This window comes from Martes martes, assembly GCF_963455335.1.
Source record: "Martes martes genome assembly, chromosome: 13".
NCBI lineage: Eukaryota > Metazoa > Chordata > Mammalia > Carnivora > Mustelidae > Martes > Martes martes.
Window position 1 is genome coordinate 37,040,425 of NC_137901.1, and position 21,709 is coordinate 37,062,133.

At 41.1% G+C, this 21,709-nt stretch overlaps 2 protein-coding genes across 3 annotated transcripts in view; one reads left to right on the forward strand and one right to left on the reverse strand.

Moving 5' to 3' along the window:
* LOC308353987 (uncharacterized protein) lies at nt 1–12,193 on the reverse strand. Of its 2 annotated transcripts, none has more exons than XM_080821166.1 (3): nt 11,946–12,193; nt 10,823–11,041; nt 1–2,935 (listed from the first exon to the last, which is right to left on the reverse strand). In XM_080821166.1, the coding sequence occupies exons 2-3, from the start codon at nt 10,920–10,922 to the stop codon at nt 927–929; spliced, it is 2,109 nt and encodes a 702-aa protein (XP_080677292.1). In that variant the 5' UTR covers nt 10,923–11,041; nt 11,946–12,193; the 3' UTR covers nt 1–926. The 2 variants fall into 2 exon arrangements, with proteins under 2 accessions (XP_080677292.1, XP_080677291.1); XM_080821165.1 differs by having other exon boundaries at nt 11,689–12,193.
* Nucleotides 11,881–21,709, forward strand: part of ZSCAN30 (zinc finger and SCAN domain containing 30) — a 19,601-nt gene continuing 9,772 nt past the window's right edge. The window contains exons 1-2 of the mRNA XM_080821168.1: nt 11,881–11,998; nt 13,821–13,976. The gene's annotated coding sequence lies outside the window, so the exon portion shown is untranslated. The remainder of the gene's footprint in view (nt 11,999–13,820; nt 13,977–21,709) is intronic.

A 21,709-nucleotide genomic window follows, 5' to 3' on the forward strand; every position in this document is an offset into this window, starting at 1 on the left:
TGCCACTTGAAAAAAGTCAATGTCTTTATTTTTAGACAGAATATGGTATACAAATTAGTCATGTGGGCACTACTTCAGCTCTCATTTTTGTTTATCTATAGATGACATAGTGCTAGACTCTGACATATGGAATTAAAAAAATTGTCTCACATATTTAAGAAACTGATTAAATGGTAATATGGAATAAGTGATTTCAAACCACTGGTCTATGGGCTGCATTACTGAAAGCAAAATAAGTCCATATTCTCTGTGCCTATTGCAGGAACCTGAAAATTCCTACTTTTTAGGAAAACCAAAACTAGGGCAAAGAAAAAAAATTTTTTTCTGAGGAAATAGGGCACTGGAATTATGTAGTTAACAAGTTTAATACTAGAATAGCATAGCATGTTCACACACAGGAAATTTAATGACAGATTAAGTAATGTGAGCATAAGGTAGGACTCTCTGTTGTCAGGTGGTAAGTGGCATGCCGATTATGAATGAATGCCAAATAAGATATAGAAGGGATTTAAGTTTTCCCCACATTCTCTAAAGTAACTTCTCTGATACGTAATAGATAATTAGGGCTCACTAAAGGTTTGAGATAATGACACTAATACATTTCCTTCTGAGCTGACTGCACACCCCATCACACTGATCTTTACAGTATCTGATAAGGTTCTGCATTGTTATTCATTTCTTATAATGATAAAACTCTCCCCTTGTAGATTATATTTGAATGAAAGACCAGAGGCTTGTTTTGTTTTTTCATTATAACAGACAGAAATTTCTTCCCATTGTTGCTGACATTCAGTAATATTTATTCATATTGAAGGTTTTCTCAATTACTCATGGAACTCAGAATCTTTCTTAAGTTTAGTAATGTGTGAACTCTCAGTTAAACTTTCATTGTAGAACTTAGTGTTTTCTGTCCAGTGTGTTTCCTTTTAATGTAGCACAAGAGTTGAGCACTGATTAAAACTGTTTTCATAATCAATAGCATTCCTAAGATTTTTTTCTGGTATAGTGTCTCTGGTATGAAATAAAGTCTGTGAATACTCTAAAGGTTTTCCCACATTTATCACACTTAGCCTGTCTTCCTCAGAATGGACTGTCTCATGATTAATAAGCTCAGAGAGCTGGCTAAAACTTCTGCTGCACTGGACACACGTGTGGGGTCTCTCCCCAGCGTGGATTCCCTGGTGTTCAGTAAGCTCAGAGCATGTGCTGAAGGCTTTCCCACATGCATCACATTTACATGGCTTTTTACCAGCGTGGATTCTTTGATGGTTAATGAGATCAGAGCGCCGACTAAAGCTTTTGCCACACTGATCACATGAATATGGTTTTTCTCCAGTGTGGATCCTCTGATGTAGGATAAGAGCTGAGCACTGACTAAAAGCCTTTCCACACTCAGGACATTGATAGGGTTTTTCCCCAGTGTGGATTCTCTGGTGTTTGATAAGGTCTGAGTTCTGGCTGAAACTTTTGCTGCACTGTGTGCATGGGTATGGTTTTTCTCCAGTGTGAATTCTCTGATGAAGAATAAGGTCAGAACTCTGGCTGAAGGCTTTCTCACAATGATCACAATGATAGGGCTTTTCCCCAGAGTGCACTCTCTGATGTTTAGTGAGGTCTGAGCTTTGACTGAAACTTTTATTGCACTGGCTACATGCATACGGCTTCTCTCCAGTGTGTATTCTTCGATGTTTAACGAGGTCTGAACGACGACTAAAGCTTTTAGTACAATCACTGCATGGATAGGGTTTCTCTCCAGTGTGGATTCTCTGATGGAGAATAAGATTTGAGCTCTGACTAAAGGTTTTCCCACACTCATCACATTCATAGGGCTTCTCCCCTGTATGAATTCTATGATGTTTAACAAGGTCTGATCTCCGACTAAACATTTTGCTGCACTGGCTACATGGGTAAGGTTTCTCTCCAGTGTGAATTCTCTGATGATTCATGAGATCTGAAAGTCTACTGAAGGTTTTGCTACACTGATTACATGGATAGGGTTTCTCTCCAGTGTGAATTCTCTGATGCAGAATAAGGACTGAGCTCTGATTAAAAGCTTTACCACATTCATTACATTTATAGGGTTTCTCTCCAGTGTGGATCCTTCGATGTTTAATAAGATCTGAGTTCTGACTGAAACTTTTGTTACACTGATTACATGGATATGGTTTCTCCCCAGTGTGAATTCTCTGATGCAGAATAAGATCTGAGCTCTGACTGAAGGCTTTTCCACACACATCACATTTATATGGTTTCTCCCCAGTGTGGATTCTTTGATGTTTTATAACATCAGAACTCTGACTAAAATGTTTGTTACACTGGTTACATGTATAAGGCTTCTCTCCAGTATGGATTCTCTGATGCTTAACCAGATCTGAGCGCTGGCTAAAACTTTTACTACAATGACTGCACTGATAGGGTTTTTCTCCTGTATGGATTCTCTGATGGATGATGAGATCAGAACTCTGACTGAAGGCTTTCCCACATTCATCACATTTATAAGGTTTTTCACCAGTGTGGACTCTTTGATGTTTAATAAGGTCTGAGCTCCGACTGAAACTTTTAATGCACCAAGTACAAGGATAGGGTTTCTCTCCAGTATGAATTCTCTGATGCAGAACCAGAGCTGAGCTCACACTAAAAGCCTTTCCACACTTATCACATTCATAGGGTTTCTCCCAATGGGTTCTTCGATGCCTAATAAGGCCTGTACTCCAAGCAAAGCTTTGCCCACATTCATCACAGTTATGCTGTCTTCTTTTAAAGAGATTTTGATCCTTCTCATTTAATTTATCCCCAAATTCACAGAATCCTCTACATTCAGAATCCTGGAGAACATCATTTCTGGGGTTGCCAGACTCTTCAGGCAATGGTTCAATTTTTGTTGTAATTTCCTCCTCTGAAGTCACCTCTCCAATCTTGGTCTTAGTCTCACCACCTAGAACAATAAAAAATCCAAATGGAATGTATTCTTCATACCGTATATCACAATATGAGAGTGCTCTAAAACACTGAAAATGATCCTCTGAAAGAGCAATTAGGAAGAATCAATAAGTAATGGATCATAATAATCATGTATTGGAATGGTTTACCAGATATGTCCTGTATATGTTTGTCACAGGAGATCTGGGAATACTGAAACCTATTCACAGTAATTATGAAAGTTTTGACTAAATTAAAACTAATACACAAGCAACTTATTAACATAAGTAAGGTAAGCAATATGAAAGAGTTCTTGAGGGATGGGGGGAAGGAGAGAGAGAAGGCGGCAGGGGCAGCCTGGCTGTCACTGGGAAGACCACCAACCAGCCTGATCAGAGGCTACTATTGGGGGTTAAGGCAACCTCTGTTCAGTATTACTAGCCAATGCAACAAGACATGAAAAATAAATGAGAGACACAAATAAGAAAAAAGTCAAAATGTCTTCACTTGTAGACTACACAATCATGTATATAGAAAATTCTAAAGTATCTCAAAAAAGTTATTAGAACTTGGTACGAGTTTATTAGAACAATATACAAAACCCAACTGTATTTTAGTATACTACCCATGAAAAATTAGAGCCTAAAATTAGAAACATTTTTTAATTACACCAAAAATAAAATATTTAAAAACAGTTCAACAAAATATGTGTGATATGTTTATAATGAACACTACAAAACACTGCTAAGAGAAGTTAAAGAAGACATAATAAACAGAAATATACGTCATCACTTATGGAGAGGAAGATTTAATATTGTTAAGATGATGGAATTCTTCCCAAACTTTGCTATAGGTTCAATGCAACTCCAATTAAAACCTCAGCAGACTTTTTTCATAGAAATTGACAAACTGATTCTAAACTTTATGTAGAAAGGCACAGAAGAGTCTAAACAATTTTGGAAAAGAAGAACAAAATTGAGGAAGTTACACTACCAGATTTCAAGCTTTATTATAAGGCTACAGTAATCAAAGCAGTGTGGGACTGCAGAAGGACAAGCATATCCATTAATGGAAAAAGACTGAGTCCATAAATAGATCCAAACATTTATGTAAAATTGATTGTCAACAAAGTTGCTAAGACAATCAATGGTGAAAGGACAGTCTTTTTTCAACAAAAGATATTGTTATATCTTTTCAGCTATGACAGTAACACAAATTAATCCTCTTTCCTTATGCTATATACAAAAATTAACTAGAAATGTAATATAAACAGAAACATAAAAACTAAAACTATAACACTTCTAAAAGAAAGCAAAGCACAGATGACAAAAGTTAAGGCACAGAACTGTGAGAAAATAAATTGCAGTTTAAGCCACCCAGTTTGTGATACTTTGTTATGGGAGCCCTAGCAGACAAATAAAGCATGTTTTTGAACTGTATACATTTATGGAATTATATCACATGTATTCTATGATTTTTTTTTCTCAACATTATGTTTGGAAAATTCATTCATATTCAATCGTGTAACTGCAGTCTATTGATGTTTACTACCATAGTGTGACATATACCACAATTTATTTAGCCATTCTCCTTCAATGGACAATAATATTTTGTTATTTCAAACAATGCTCATACGAATCTGCTGGTACATTTATCTTTATGTACATATTCAAGTGTTTCTCCAGGTTACATAAACTTAGGACCAGAATTGCTGGGTCTTATTGTTGAGTTTGAGTTCACACTGCTCTATATGCTAACCAATATTAAGTCTATCCTCTTTTTAACCCACTGCAATCAGGCTTTTATCTCCTTAACTCCATCAAAACTGCACTTATCAGAATCCCTAATAAGCTCTATCTTAACAAATCAAATGGTCAATTCTCAATCTTCTTCTGTATTTATCTGACATAATTGATTACTCTCTTCTTAAAACATTTTTCTTCTAACTTACCTTTCTCCTACTCTCCATAAAACAGAGTATATGTTTAAAAAAATTTTTTTTTATTATTTGTCAGAGAGATAGAGAGAAAGATAGCAAGAGGGCACACAAGCAGGGGGAATGGCAGGGAGAGGGAGAAGCAGGCTCCCGGCTGAGCAAGGAGCCTGATGCAGGACTCGATCCCAGGACCCTGGAATCATGACCAAATCTGCCAAAAGGCAGACGCTTAACTAACTGAGCCACCCAGGCATCTCCAGAGTAATCTTTATATGTTATGATCATGCACAAAATGTTCCAGTGGTTTCCTATTACACTGGGAATAAATTCCATGTCCTTACTATGGCTCAGAAGGTTCCATCCTGTCCTTTCTCTCTCTGCTCTCATTTCATTCCCGTTTTGTGTCTACCCCAAACTGACACTGTTCCTGCTACATTAAAGGGTCTCTGGCATTTGCTGTTCCCTGTGCCTAAAACACTCTTCTCTCAGATAGCCATATGGCTTGTTTTCTCACTTCCCTTATATCTCTAACCAACTGTTACCACCTCAGAAAGGCACAATACTTGGAGAGCTCTGATTTTTGAGACAACACATACCACAGTCGAAGGTGCTGAAACAACCAATATTAGTACCCTGACTCAAAATTTAAAAAAAGGCTTTGCATGGGTCCAGGTTGCAATGTAAGCTGTCCTGTCACATCACTTTATTAACCAGGATAACCAATGGTAAGAAGCACCTGCAGTAGTCAGGGATGCTGTATTAAGGCTTCTGCAAGCCTCCAGAAGAGAACTACACTGGAGTAAGGTCATACTCTCTTCTGCCAACAATTTTCTAAGTGAAAAACAGATGCTGGCTTGCTCTTGGGCACTAATAAGATGTAATGCTTCACCACAGAGCACCAAATGACTATTATAAGCTGATCATTGTGAACTACCTAGTTGACCCACCAAATCCTAAAACCAGACATACAAACCAGCATTCCATTATAAAAGCAAGTATGGAAGACAAATAAATTCCATATGCTAGTGATGTGGGTTTCCCTACTGCTCCACTAATCCCCTCCCTACTAGCCAATATTCATGGCCTAATGGGAATTCCCTCTTACCACTTAACAGAGGAGGAAAATGTACAGAACTGAGTTATAGATGGGTCTGCTCAGTGTGTGGACACTAGCAGAAAACGAATCTTTCACTTACACCCTGACTCTGAAGTAACCTAAAACATACTGGTAAAGGCAAATCCTCCCATTAGACAGAATTTCAGGTATACACCTTGCTGTCCACTTTCATGGAAGGCAACAGAGCCCAAGGTACACATCTATACTGATTCATGGATAATGACTAATGGGTTATTGGTTAGTTAGGTAGCTAAAAGAACAAGCCTGGAAGATTAGAAATAAGGATTATAGAAGAAAATTATAACAGACCTCCTACGATGGGCAAAGAATGAATGTATTTGTGTCCTGTGTGAATACTCACCAAAGGGCATCCACTTGAAAGGAGCCTCTCAATCAGACGGACATGGTGATCCACATTGTGAATGTCAGTCAGCCTTTTTACTACTGTTTGCCCAATGGATTCATGTACAAAGTGGTCATGGAAGCTATGTGTGGGCTCAACAATATGGGTGTTTACTTACAAGGCTGATATGCCTATTATCACAGCTATATAGCCATGCGGCCAACTGCTGGGACCAACCCTGAGCCCCTAATATGGTACAATTCTCTGGAGAGGAACAAGCCCACAACTAGGGGGCAGATTAATCAGACTTGGCCCCTTCTATCATGAAGAGGGCAAAAATTTGTTTCCAAAGGACTAAATATATAGTCCAAATACAAATGTGCACTGACCTAAGAGAATGCTTTATTTATTACCATGGTGATTCTATACAATAATACCTCCAGAGGAGTAGTTTTACAGGGAAGGAAGTACAGCAATAAGCTCACACACACGTAATTCACGGGTCTTACCACACGTCCCATCATCCAGGAGTAAGTGGATTCCAATAATAGTGGAATGATTTACTGAAGGCTCAGTTACAGTACCAGGCTAGGCAACAACACCCTAAGTTTGGGGTGTTGTCCTACAGGATGCAATATGTGCCTTAAACCAGAGGAGAATAAACAGTGTTGTCTTCTCTATGGCCAGAGTACCTGTGCATAGGAGCCAAGGGTAGAGGAGTAGTAAAAATGTCTCCTTTCACTATATAACTATTAATCCATTCATATCATGGATTATATTATATTATATTCTTAAAGATTTATTTGAGAGAGCACATGAGCGTGCGTGCACACGTGGGTGGGGGCAGACAGAGAAGGAAATAATCTCAAGCAGACTCCCCACATTGAGCAGGGAACTTGATGTGAGGCTTAACCCCATGACCCTGAGATCACAACCTGAACTGAAATTAAGAGTTGGACAATCAACTGACTGAGCCACCCAGGTGCCCCCATATTATTTTTAATTCCTATCCTCATAATCTTGGGCTTAGTGAGTTTGGGGTTCTGGTTCTCAAAGAAGAAATATGTCTACCATGGAACAAAGTCATGATTTTGTTAAAACTGAAGCTGAGACTGTCTCCTGGCCATTTGGGTTCCTCATGCTGCTGAACCAACCGGCAAGAGAAAGGGTTGCTCTGCTTGCTGGGATGACTGATACCAATTGATACTGGGGGGTTGGCTGCTGCTACATAATAAGGGCAAGGAAAAATAGGTGTGGAAATCAGGTAATTCAATGTGGGTGCTTCCTAGTTCTCTCCTGTCTAAAGGCCCAGTCAATGGTACACTGAAATAACATGGAAGAGACAAGATCATCAAGGACTCAGATCATCCAGGAAGAAAGGTTTATGTTACTAAACTAGGTAAAGAACTCTGCCACTGAGATCCTGACAGAGGGTAGAGACAACATGGAATGGGTGATGGAAGAAGATGTTATGATTATCAGTTTTACCTTTATGAATAGTAAAACCTGTACCAGTGCTTTTAAGTTAATTAGGCCTTTGCCCCCTTTACCTCACTACCTAATATGAGGAGCACCAATGGCAGTGAAGTTTCATGTTTTAGGGGGGAGTATAATTTAATTACAAGTCAACCTGTGAAGCAGAAGCTTAACAGACTGTTTTTCTCTGTGTTAGGAACATGATAAACCAAACAAAGGGCAAAAGTAAACATTATAGGTTAAAAGGGGTGGACTGTAATGGGATATTCTCCTTTTGCCCCTCTAGATCTACTGTTCATGTTTCTCTGTGCTCCAAGACGTTGATACTAATTTATGGACTGCAGCACTTGGGATTCTGTGTCCTCTGGCTTGCAATTAGATTTGGTCCAAAGTAGGAGAAGAACTGTAGAGTGACCAACTATCCTGGTTTGTCCAAAACAGATGGGGATCTTGGGATATGGGACTTTCAGTGCTAAATCCCAGGGGAAACCAGGATGAGTTCTTCACTCCACATCCTGACTCCTTTCTTGCTGGGCCAGGAGTTGCAAGTGACTGTGCTTCTTTTAGCAGAGGCTATGGCTCCTACTGGGCAGCTCTACTCTACAGCTATACTCTCCAGGATCTGGTAATCAGTCTCTCCCTTTGTAACACTAGACCTAAAAGTAGTAACTGCTTATCATTTTTTTGGTCCAAAGCTGTACTCTATCCCTTATTAATTTCTGTAATCCTGCCCATCTTCTTCATGAAATGTTGAATTACCCAATTTGAATGAACCATCTGTTTCCTGCTAGAATCCTAACTGATATATCCTGGTTTATTTTCTTTGTAACCATTACCACTATCTGATATTCTACCATATATTTATTTATTTCCTATTTCCCCCAGCAGACTGTAAGCTCCTTGAGGGCAAAGGCTTTTCTGCTCAGTTCACTGCTATATGCCCAGCACTTAGAACAGTGTAAGAGTAGCCCCTCAATAACTAACCATATTATATGGTCAGCAATAATTAATAAGCTATAATCTGATTAACTAATAAACATTAATCAACAATAAGTATTTGTTGAATATGTGATTATTTATTAGAATGACACATTGTTAGTAGTGACTATCTTTTTTTATTTTTTTGAAGATTTTATTTATTTATTTGTCAGAGACAGAGAGCGAGCGAGCACAAGCAGGCAGAGTGGCAGGCAGAGGCAGAGAGGGAAGCAAGCTCCCCGTTGAGCACAAGGAGCCCAATGTGGGACTTGATCCCAGGACTCTAGGGTCATGACCTGAGCCGAAGGTAGCTGCTTAACCAACTGAGCCCCCCAGGCATTCCAGTGACTATCTTTGGATGGTGGAGCTGTACGTTATTTAAATTCCCTGTTTTGTGTCTTTCTGTATTTTATAAATATACTTTAGTATAATTAGATTATTCTATAGTAAAAAAATGTTCTTTCACAAACACTCTAAGAGACACAAACACATGCAATATGTATATTAATTTATATAAAACTGCAAGAAGGAGACCCAATTCTGTAGTGATTCTCATGAAAAATGAGAGCTACATGCCTTACAATAGATTCTTAAGGAAAGACAAGTTCTAAATGTAGAAGAGAGAAACAAAACAAAATAAAGATACTTCAAAACTATAAAGAGGCAGAAGATCTGGAGTAAAAAAAAAAAGACAGTAAAATTTCACAGGCAAAATAGCAGCAATGAGAGGACCAAAATCAGAAAACAGCAAAATATCATGTGAAAATGAGATGAACATGCGAAAATGCAGAACACCTGAATAAGAATGGGATTAAAGGGGTGCCTGGGTGGCTCAGGTCATGATCCCAGGGTCCTGGGATGGAGCTCTGAATGGGGCTCTCTGCTAAGCAGGGAGCCTGCTTCCCTTCCTCTCTCTCTGCCTGCGTCTCTGCCTACTTGTGATCTCTGTCTGTCAAACAGATAAATAAAATCTTTAAAAAAAAAAAAAAAGAATGGGATTAAAATTATCTAACTAAAAATAACAGTGCCTACCATTTATAAAGAATTTACTAACAGTCTGGTCTGTGTACAGAGCTTTATATAATGTAATATTATTAGTGCCCGTGGTGTTATGGTAGTAAGGGATCCCAACAAACCCTATCTCCAAATAACTATATCCTTGTGTAGTTCTTTTCCACAATGACTCTGGAATATCAATATAACACAAACATAAGTTAGAAAAGTGCTTATGCATCCCAAGGCTTGCCCTCTCTCTGTATGGGAAACTGGCTGCCCTGTGAGAAAATCTGGGCTGGACAGCTGCAGGTGGGTGATCCCAGCCATGACCAGCACCAACAGCCAGACATATATGGCTGATACTCAGACCCTGGCCCTAGTTGAGCCACTAGATGACTGCACAAGTGATCCCAGACAAAACCAGGAGAAAAAACTGCCAGCTGAAACCAGCCCAAGTTGAGGACCTACAGAACCATAAGAAAATAACATGGTTTAAAAATGTCTGATGTTTACGGTCACTAAATTTTGGGGTCCTTTATTATGGAGCAATAGACACAACCCTCAAAATAACCTCCAAGGTATAAGTTACTACATACCTATAAAATGAGGAAGCAGAATCGTTTAAAAAAAAAAAAAAAGAAAAGAAAACGCAAGTAATTTACTGAAGCTAGTACATGACAAAGCTAGTATTTGAATCCAGGGTGTCAGACTCCAAACCTTTCAATTAGCCCCTACCGTACTTGAAAAAGATGACTTGAAAAGATTTTAAAGGGAAAATATCAAACACTGACAGACTGGTGATAAAGTGATTATAATGGGGAAAATGGGTAACTGGGAACTTAAGGAGAGGAGGGAACTCCATGAGAATCTGACTGCCAGAATTCACAATAAAGCTATGTGACTGTGCTTGTAGCACTCAAGAGATGATACTACCTAATATAGTGAAGGATAGGGAACGAAGAATACCAATAGCCCTGGAAGACACTAACACAGCACCATTAACAACCCTCCCCACCACCTGAACCCCCTAAGAAAGATAGAATGCACTGCTTCTCACCTGACAGAAGGTGGTGTTCTTGAGATTCATAACTGAAGTGGATCTCCATGGGCTGTAACTGGACGCTTGGCACCTCGGGGAGCAACTGGAGAATTACCATTTCCTCATTAAGCTTTTCTTGTCAGCACAGGAGTCTGAAACCCGGAGGCGACGGGGCACCACTGGGGTTGGAAGGCAATCATCGTGGAGACCGGAGATATAATTTCGAAGAAACATCCTCTAGATGTAAGAGAAGTGAAGGAGAAAACAAAATCTCATTTAATTGCCAAGTGGTTTTCTCCCAGAATTTAAGCTTCCTCCCTCATGATGAGGCTCAGACATTAACCATTTTGGACATGCAGTCTCCATTCCAAGGCTAGAGACCTTCAAACATAACTGGGGGTTAAGGCTCCTGAAACAAGGATGTAACTGGGAAGATAAGGCAGGGGAGGGCATTGTAAAATTTTGTTTCAGCGGTTAACGCTGTATTCGCTGCCTTTCCTATACCGCCCTGGCACTACTGGTCACCATCATTATCCCTCTTTCCCTCCTTCCCTTTTTCCAGCACTCGCACATTCGGGCTGCCTTTTCCCCGCACGTTCTGCGGATCTGCGAGGATGCACCCTCCTGCCTGATTCCACATGCCCCCAAAGTTTCCGGTGTTCATTCTGTTGAACCCAAGGCCGCGCAGGCGCTGCCCGGGTACCCAAGCACGCTAGGCCGAGGACCCACCGTCCCCAGGAGCAGCGCCTGGGGGCGACCCGGGCGGCCGGGACTCTCTATGGACTCGAGAAACCCCACAGGGTTCCCTGGCGGTGCCGCAAGGCAGCCCAGTTGGCGAGATCACCCGAGGTCCCCTGACTCCCATGACCTTACATCACCCATACCTCGACGTGTCCTTCAGGTCCCTGTCAAGCCCCACGCGCTGCGAAACCGCCATCGCCGCGTCCGCTCTAGGAAACTGGGAGGATTGCTCAGCTCTATGGCACGAGGGGCGCCAGCCCCGGCGCAGGCGCGAGGGGCAGGCTGCAGGCTCGGGGCGGGTTGACGAGATTTAACCCCTGAACCTCCGGGTAGCTGATCCAGCCCCGCTGTAGCGAGCGACCTGGTCAGCCAGCGACAGGTCCCTTGGTGCCGTACCTACCGGTTCTTGACGTGAATGTCGAAACATCTTTCGCGAAAGCTCTCTGGGGCAGGGTAGGTTTTCTGACTACATAATGACTTCTTCCTTATTATCTCTTTTAAAATCCCCACGCCGCCTCCTATTCATGCTCGCTGGTGTGCTTCCATTCTAACTTTCTTCCTGTCGTCTCTGTTTTTCCCCCTAGAACAGTGGTGTGCCTCCAAATCAACCGGGAACCTTGTTAGAAATTTTTACTGGGCCCCACCCCTAGAGTGAACCTAGAACTCAGGGTCATAGGTACTGCTGCTGTTGGCTCTGGGACCACACTTTGAGAACCATTGCCCTACAAATTAATTCCTGAGTTGCCAGGAAACTGGATTTTGATGTACTTTGCCATCACGGAAGGCCACAGGGGTCTGTTTCTAAACAGCTTGCTTAAGAGGAAATTAAAAAAAAAAAACAAAAACAAAAACATGGAGACATAAGAAAATGAAAATGAGAACACAACAGCCCCCAAATCTTTGGGATGCATCAAAGTTCCTGTTCCTGTTCCTCCCTGTTCTAAGAGGGAGGTTTATAAAATACCAGCCTACTTCAAGAAGCAAGAAAAATCTCAAATAAACCAACCAAAAAATACACCTAAAGGAGCTAGAAAAAGAACAAACAAAACTCAAAACCAGTAGAAGGAAGGACATTGATAAAGACAAGATCAGAAATGAACAAAATAGAAACTAAACAATTTGCTTGCCAGCACAATCCTCATTGTGGCTAAAAGGGTGAGAAGGACCTGAAATTTGGGTGAGCAGGGCACACACTGGGTAGGAAAGGATATTGTTGTGTCCTTGGAAATTTCTTGGGAAGTACAGGGGGAGTTAGGAGAAGGATTGAGACATAGGAGATGTTGGGAAGAGGTACAGGTTTGAGAAAGTGGTGGCTGGCTGAAATGATGATTGAGGTAGAAGTAGAGGGCTTTGTGTCCCAGCCCAAGACACTCTTCTGATGTATGAAATCTTAGGGATATATAAATGAGACTCTGATATTCCTTGTAAAGAACTTGTTTGTGTCCAACCTCCCAAGAATGGAGTGCAGATACTTTAGAAAAACAAAACAAAACAAAACAGCTTCACTGTGATATAACAGACATACAATAATAAGCAAATATTAGAGTATGTAATTTGATAAGTTTTGCATATGCACATAATTGTGAAACCATCACCACAATCAAAATAGTGAATGCAATCAGCAAATTCAGAAGTTTTCTCTACCTTTTATATCTCCTGCCTCTTCCCACAGCTCCCAACCACTGTTCTGCTTTGTGTTACTAGAGGTTAGTTTGCATGTTTTAGAGACTTATTTAAATAGAATCATACAGAATGCAGTCTTTTTTTGGTCAGACTTCTTTCACTGAGCATTATTATTTTGAGATTTATCTGTATCACGGTTGTGTATCAGCAGTCCATTTTTTTTGCCGAATAATATTCCATTAGCTATATATGTATCACAATTTGTTTATCCACTCACAAGTTGATGGGAATTTGGGTTATTTCCATTTTTTTTTCTATTACAAATCAAGCTGCTATGAACATTGTTGTCCAAGACTATATGGACATGTACTTTTTTCTCTTTCATGGTAGTTGTATGTTTAACGTTTTGAGAAACCTCTACACTTGTTTGTCAGAGTGGCTGAACCATTTCGCATTCCCACCAGCAGTATATGAGAAAGCCATAGTTGATATACTACTTTAAACAGGTGCTGAGTAAAAGAGAATGAGAAATGTAACCAAAGGTTAATTCTTATGTACAAAGGTGAGGGTTTTGTTCACTTTTTACCTGGAAGTGATGATGTGACTATAGATTTTCTGAGTGTTTAACCAAGGAAATCAAACTTTTTTTCAGATCGTGCTAGATTTGTGGCTTTGTGGAGTCTTACCAAAAATGTTGCATTCTGAGGCTGAGAAGCCAGCTTGGGATCTAACTGTTTGATCAATCGGCCAGAACAACCCGAGACCCAGCCGTGGTCCACACCAGCTGACACTGAAGACGTTCCTCTTGGTAAGGTAAAGGAATTCAAAGGTTTCCAGAAAGACCAGGAGTGATAATACGGGCATGGGAAACGATAAGAGATTCTCCAGAATGAAACTGATAGGTCACCCACCATTATTCTACCTGATTTCCATGTCCTATTCCATTTCCTCTTGGGGAAAATTAGGCCAAGCTAACTAATGTCTGATTTAGGCATAGATTCTACAGCAGTGTTTCTTCATCTTTTTTGGGTAACATAACTACTCTGAGAATATGATAAAAACTACAGACCTCTTCCTCAGAAAGTTGGACTTAAAGACCTACTTCTTATCCTGTATTGCTTATCATGTATTATATTGTATTAGAAATTAATTTCCCTTGATAGTTAGACTTCACAAAGAATGAACTTCAATCTAAAAATCAATCCCCAGGTACAGGTAAAAAAGGGAAATAAATCCAAACTGTGAAGCCAAATGAAAAATTTAATATTCCTTTTGATCAAATAAATATTTACACATAGGCTGCTGCTGTTTGATTTTGAATGGCACGTCTAAATTAGGGACAACACAACAACTTTGAAATATTAATATGCATGTCCAATTGACTGTCCTTTTAGAAACAGAGCAAGTGCTGGGGCTCCTGGGTGGCTCAGTCTATTAAGCTGCTGCCTACAGCTCAGATCATGATCCTGGAGTCCTGGGATCTGCTCAGCAAGGAGCCTGCCTCTCCCTCTGCCCTTCGTTCCTGCTTGTGTTCTCTCCCTCGCTGACTTGCTCAGTGTTTCTCTCTCTCAAATAAATAAACAAAATCTTAAAATCTTAAAAAAAATCTTAAAAAAAAAAAGAACAAGTGCTGAGATTCAGAAAGCAAAATAATGGCCAATAGTATCAGTTCCTATGGTTGACTTTGACAGAGAAGAGTAGGCTTATATCCCAAACACCAGAATTCTCCAAGACCTCTAGAGTTGAATTCAAATCAGATCATTTCTTTTATATTCAATCAGTGAGGTCACTTGTACCAGTTTGAAAATCTTCAACTTCAAAACCAAGTCACAGTCATTAAAACAACTCTTGGTCTATACTTAACACATTGTTATGGGTTGAATTGTGTTCCTCCCAAAAGATATGTTCAAGTCCTAACCTGTGGTACCTATGAATGTGACTTTATTTGGAAATAGGATCTTTGCAGATGTAATCAAGTTAAGATGAGATCATACTGGATTAAGGTAGGCCCTAACCCAACAACTGGTGTCTTTATAAGAAGAGGTAAATTCAGACACAAAGGAGACTCATGGAGAGGGAATGACACCATGTGAATGTGGAGGCAGTCATTAAAGTGATGCATCTACAAGGCAAAGAACACCCAAGATTGCCAGCAATTACTGGAAGTTAAGAGACAGGCGTGAACCTCAGGGTCTTCAGAAAGAGGATGGTTCTGCCAGCATCTTGATTTTTGGATTTGTAACCTCCAAACTGCGAGCAAATACATTTCTGTTGTATTAAGCCACTCTGTAGTACCAGAAGTGAGGAGCTGCTTTAACAAATACCTAAAAATGCTGATGTGGATTTGGAGTTGAGTAATGACTAGAATTTGGAAGGGTTTTGAGGCTCATGATAGAAGATATCTGGTTGCCTTGAAGAGATTGTTGGTGGAGGTATGGATGTTAAAAGTGACTCTGGCAAGGGCTTGGAAGGAAGTGAAAAGGAAAATAGAGAACTTTTCTGTCATCTTAGAGAATACATGTATTGTCATGAAAAGAATTTTGCTAGGACTAATGAGCATTAAATATACTGGTGAGGTATCAGATCGAAATGAAGAAAACATTATTGAAAGCTGGAGAAAAGGTGATACTTGTAAAGTAGCAGAAACTTGGCTGAATCATGTTCTGCTATTGGATGGAAAATAGGATTTTTAAGTGATGAAGTTGGATGTTTAGCTGATGAGCTTTCCAAACAAAGTTTGAAAAATGTGGCCTGATTTTTCCTTGCTGATTATAGTAAAATATGGGAGGAAGGAGATAAATTGAGGAAGGAACTATTAAACAAAAAGGAATTAGTACTTGATAATTTGGAAAATTTCTCAGCCTATCCTTGCTCTGGAGACAAGGCCATGGAGCTGGACAACCTTTTGGTGGATAGATTGGGTGTGTAATTCATGCATCCAACCAACTACCTCAACATAAACCAGAAATAAAGTGCAGTGATTCAGGAAGGATCTGAGAAGAACCCCTGCATATAATTGTGTGGATCTCCTTGATATCCACAGACACCAGCATGGTTCTTGAGATTCTTATATTGCCAGAAACACTGCCCGTATGGACTGAACTGGACAGAGAGAACAAAATGAAGGAAGCTTTCTGGGAAATTGCATGCAGGAAATGGGGTGCCCTGTAGGCGGGTCCACTTGAGGGCTGAGAGACCAGGGCCACCTTAGCTGAGAGGGACTGATGGGGCTTCCATTGGTCCAAGGGACATATTGAGCCACAGAACAATTTGGAAACTACAAATATTTGGAAGTTAAATAGCCCATATCTAAATAACCTATGGTTTAAAGAAGAAATCACAAAGGAAATTAGAAAATATTTTAAACTGAATGAAAATGAAACACAACATATACAATTTTATTAGATGCAACCAAAGCAGTGCTTAGGGGAACACTTATAGCTTTAAAATGCCTATATTAGAAAAGAAAATCTCTTATCAGTAACCTAAGTTTCCACCTTAAGAAGCCTGAAAATGGGCAGCAAACTTGACAACAAAAAAGCAGAAGGAAAGGACTAATAATGATTAGAGTAGTTTTGAGTGAAATAGAAAACAGAAAAACAATGAAGAAATATCAATGAAACCAAAATTTTGTTCTTTGAAAATATGAACAAAAATTGACAAACCTTTAATATGCTAACCAAGAAAAAAAGAGAGAGATTAACAAAAGCAGAGAAGAGGGGATGTCACTGCCAACTGTATAATAATTTAAAAGAATATAAGGGAATACTATGAATAACTTCATGCCAACATATTACACAACATAAGTGTCATGGACAAAGTACTTGAAAAATACAAATTACTGGGGCGCCTGGGTGGCTCAGTGGGTTAAAGCCTCTGCCTTCGGCTCAGGTCATGATCTCAAGGTCCTGGGATCGAGCCCCGCATCAGGCTCTCTGCTCAGCGGGGAGCCTGCTTCCCTTCCTCTCTCTCTCTGCCTGCCTCTCTGCCTGCTTGTGATCTATGTCAAATAAATAAAATCTTAAAAAAAAAAAAAGAGAAAGAAAAATACAAATTACTAAAAGTGACTGAGTGATGGACGCCTGGGTAGCTCAGTCAGTTAGCCGTCTGTCTTCGGCTCAGGTCATAATCCAGGGTCCTGGGATCGAGTCCTGCCTTGGGCTCCTTGCTCAGTGGGGAGCCTGCTTCTCCCTCTACCTGCCTCTCCCCCTGCTTGTGCTCTCTCTCTGTCCCTGACAAATAAATAAATAAATAAATAAATAAATAAATAAATAAAATCTTTTTAAAAAGTGACTGAAAAAGAAATAGAAAATATGAATAAATGTATGAAATGTAAAGAAGTTGAATTAGTAATGAAAAGTTTTCTAACAAAGAAAACCGCAGGCCCAGATGGTTTCACTAGTAAATTCTGTTGAGCAGTTAAATACCAGTCTTTCACAATCTCTCCCCGAAAATAGAAGGGCCAGTAATTACTTTGATACCAAAGCAGACAAAGACATTACAGAAAAAGAAAGCTACCAGCCAGTATTTCTAACAATATAGATGCAAAAGTCCTCAATGAAATATTAGCAAATTAACTTCATTAATATAGGGGTACCTAGGTGGCTCAGTAAGTTAGCTGTTTGCCTTTAGCTCAGGTTAGGATCTCAGGGTCTTGGGGTTGAGCTCCATGTCAGGCTCCCTGCTCTGTGGAGAGCCTGCTTCTTCCTCTCCCTTAGCCCCTCCCTGTTGCTTGTGTACACGCTCTATCTCAAATAAATAAATAAAATATTTTTAAAAATTAACTTCATTGATATGTAAAAAAAGGTTATATACCACAACTCAATGGAATTTATCCTAGTAAGTTGGTTTAATATTTAAAAATAAATTAATGTGGTCAGAGATATAAATAGATATAGTTAGAGATATAAATATCTTTCCATAATGTTTATCAATAATTGAATGAATATTGGTTTAATGATACCATGTAACATTATTAGAAATGAAATATATACAGTGTACATTTACACAAAACAGTATGAACAGATTTCACAATGATGAATTCATCCTGACTTTAAAAAAGTACATATCGAATTCCATTTATATACAGTACAGAAAGAGGCAAGACCAACTGTATCATGTTCAAAGTTCAATGTAGTGGCTATCTTTCAGGGCTAGAGGAGACTTTTGATGACGGATAATATTCTGTTTCTTCATCTGAGTGCTGGTAACATGAGTATGTTCAAAAAATAGTATGTGCACTTATTTACTTGTAAAATCAGCATTACTAAGCAATTCTATTTGGCTGTTCTGTATTCACAGCATCAAAACACAGACCAAAATGCACCATTTTTTATTAAAATGCTTCATTTTATTTTCTGAGACTCCACCTACCTATCCTGTCTCACTCTCTCCCCATCAGGTCTGTATTCCTCTTTTCTTCTATCTTCAATTTTTCTTCCTACTCACATTTTACCTTTTTCCCTACAGATATAATTAGGTGCCTAGTATTTTTAAAAACAAACATCTTTCAATCCTGTTGCCTAGTCCAACCAAGTGTCCTTTCTTTTTCCTTCTTGCCCGATCGCATTTCTCAGAAGGAATTACCACCACCTGTTTTCCATATCTTATCCTACACTTCTTAACCCGTGGCAAGTAACATTCCACAGATAACATCTCTCAAGCCCTTCCTCTATCCCTCCCCTTAATTCCAGCGTCCCCAAAGCTCTGGCCTCCTCACCTTCTCTGCCCGACTGCTGGTCACCTGTTCTCTCTCCTGAAACACTCTGTTGGCTTTTATGATTGAACCATCTGGGCTTTCCTCCTTCTAGAAGTTTCTCTTTTCTATCTGTTCTTGCTCATCCCACCCCCAAACATAGCTATTTTATAATTTCCTGTTTATTTTCCATAAGATTTCCTTTGGTGATCTCATCCCCTTCTCCATCTTCAATCATATTTTCAGATACTACCAAATTCGAAGTTCACATTTCTAAACATCTGTCTTTTTTCTGACCCGTTTTACCCTTCAATCCAATCTACGCAGTGTGTCAGATACTGCCCCGTAGTACCATTCTTGCCATGTCACATGAAAATGGCCTGCACTGATTACTAAAAGCTAATTCCCGAGCCTGGCATTTGAAACTCTCCAAACCTGACCCATCGCATCCCTCAGCCTAGGTTCTAGCCTACGAAGCCTAGTCTGTCCGGTAAGACTCAGCCCGAGTAGCGCCTTCTTCGGTCGAATTATTCTGACCGTCCCGCTACGTCTTCATGCCCTTGTCCACGACGGCAGGGTCGATCCTCCACCTGGCCCCCTCGCCAAACCTGGGCTGGGCCCTTCCCCTCAACCTTCACGCACTCCTCTAGTTAGCTTCTAGAACTGCCACTGGGGATAGCGTGTTTGTGGTGTACGAATGCAGTCTTGCCTTGCTCTTCCCCTCTTTCCCTCGGAGTTCCACCAGGCGCGTGCTCTCTATATATTTCTTTCGTCCTCTTTCCGTCGCCTGTCATCCATTTTGAATCGAGGCTGTCCCCACCAGGTCCCACCGGAGACGCACTCCCCCCAGCTTCGCGTCCCTCCTCCCAAGCCTCGGCGCCTGGCGCCTGCCACAGAGCTGCAGTCCTCCCGGCTTCCTAGAGGGGCGCGCCCGCCCACACTTCCGGCGCGCGCGCGTCCCGAGGCTGTTCTGTCGCTCCCTGGGGTCGGTGCGGCATTCTGCCGAACGAAGGGTGAGTGAGGCGGTCTGGCAGCGCGGCCGCGGTTGCTTCCCAGACCGCCCCCGTCCGGCCTCAGCCCTCCCCGCCGCTTTGCTTCGGGTCGTTGCTGCCGCAGGCAGAGCCTGTGGCGGTACCAAGTGGCCGCCCCGTCCATCCGTCAGTCGGTCCATTTCTTCGTGCATTTGTCTGTCCGTCTGCTCACCCACCGCCCTAGCGTCCTTTGACTTCGCAAGCAGTTACCCAGCGCCTCCTGTGTCCCAGGCCATAGGCCGAGCAGTCGGAGATGAACTGAGGCAATCTTTCCTTCCACTTACGCGGCCAGAGCTAGCTCTTGAGTCAAGTCTCAGCTGTTCGTCTTTCCCAGTCTAGCTAGGTTCGACCCTCACAGCCCTTTCCACTTCCCCCTGTATAGTTCTTACCAAGACTAAGTTATGTAATTATGTGTCCTTTCTGTTTAACGTCTGCCTCCCTACGAAAATCTTAAGTTCTGTAATGGCAAGGACACGGACTTATTTATAACTCCCAGCTCGTGCCTAGCGCAGGGCCTGCACAAAGTAGGCATTCTGTAAATATTGTTAAAGAAATGTGTGGAAAAACACAGGACCTCCTCCACAGGGCCACTGGTGTGGTGGGGAAGGCAGTTCAGCAGACTGCATACCTAAGAGCATGGACTCTGGAGTCAGACCGTTTTGTTTGAGAACAGTCCAGACTAGATCACTTCCAAACTGTGGGACCTGAGACAAATTATGTAACTTCTCAGTTTCTGTTCAGTAAAACAGTAGAACCTAGACCATAAAGTGCTGTGAAGATGAAATGAACAGGTAGACGGTGCCTGATTGTACAATAAAAGCTCAGAGTTTCTGTTACAACTAAATAAGAAAACGGTGCAGATACATTAAATAACAGCCATACTGCTGAAAGCAGTTTTGTCCAAAAGTGTCCTGGAGGTTCTTGGGTTGCTTGGGCTAAGAGTTGGCTGGGGCCAGGCTCTCACCTCCCAGAGGGAAGGGCCATATTTAAGCTCAGTGCTTCCAGCACTCCACAATGGGTTCCCTAGACCACTCTGTAAACACGGACGCTTGAAAACACAGTTCTGGTCCCAAGCATTTGCCTATGGCCCCCACTGATAAGGCTGGTTTCTCATATTTACACTATGAGAAGGTGGAAGGAGCTCTTCCCTGAAGCAGCAGCACCTCCCCAGGATTCTCTTTTGTGGGGTGATGGAAGAATCACAGGACCTGTGATCATTTTACTGAGCCTAGTTGGTAAGTTTCCCCAATAAAGCCTATTCTATAACCCATGCCTTGTGATGTGGAATTTTGCCTTTCCCTTGAACCATGTCTGTCATGCATTGAGAACCTGTTCTGGGCCATGTTTTAAAATATGAGTTTTATTATGTATGGTGAGGCCAACAGATCAGGAGATGATTGCCATTCAAAAGATAGTTTGTTACTCATAGTTCTCAAGAGGAGCAAGAGGAGGAGGCATGTCATGTCTCACATGGTTATATGGCAAAAATCATAGGTTCAGTCAGGAGACCAGGTGAGGGGAAGTTGGGCGGGAGCCTTTTTTTGTGGTTTCCATGGGAAGGACTGGGTGAGGCAGGGTCAGCAGGCTTAGGATTGACTAGTTTGAATAGCTTCAGTGGGCTCTGAGGCATAGATAAACTCTCTGGCTTGTTCCTTAATTTTTGGCATCTGGCCCTGGGTGATTAGGGCAGGGGAATGGTGGCCCTGGATGTGAAAGCCCAGTGCAGGAAGTGGTGGGGTGTGGGTTCGGGGTTGGGTGGTTTGCATATGAAAAGCACACTTGAGTTTGTTATCTGTAGGAATCTGCTAGCCCTGA

What these genes read in the sequence shown, in the direction of transcription:
- LOC308353987 (XM_080821166.1), bottom strand. Translation starts at nt 10,922, where the DNA reads ATGGTAATTCTCCAGTTGCTCCCCGAGGTGCCAAGCGTCCAGTTACAG. An exon ending in AGAACACCACCTTCTGTCAG is followed by an intron (nt 2,936 to 10,822) that starts GTGAGAAGCAGT and finishes TTATTGTTCTAG; the next exon opens with GTGGTGAGACTAAGACCAAG.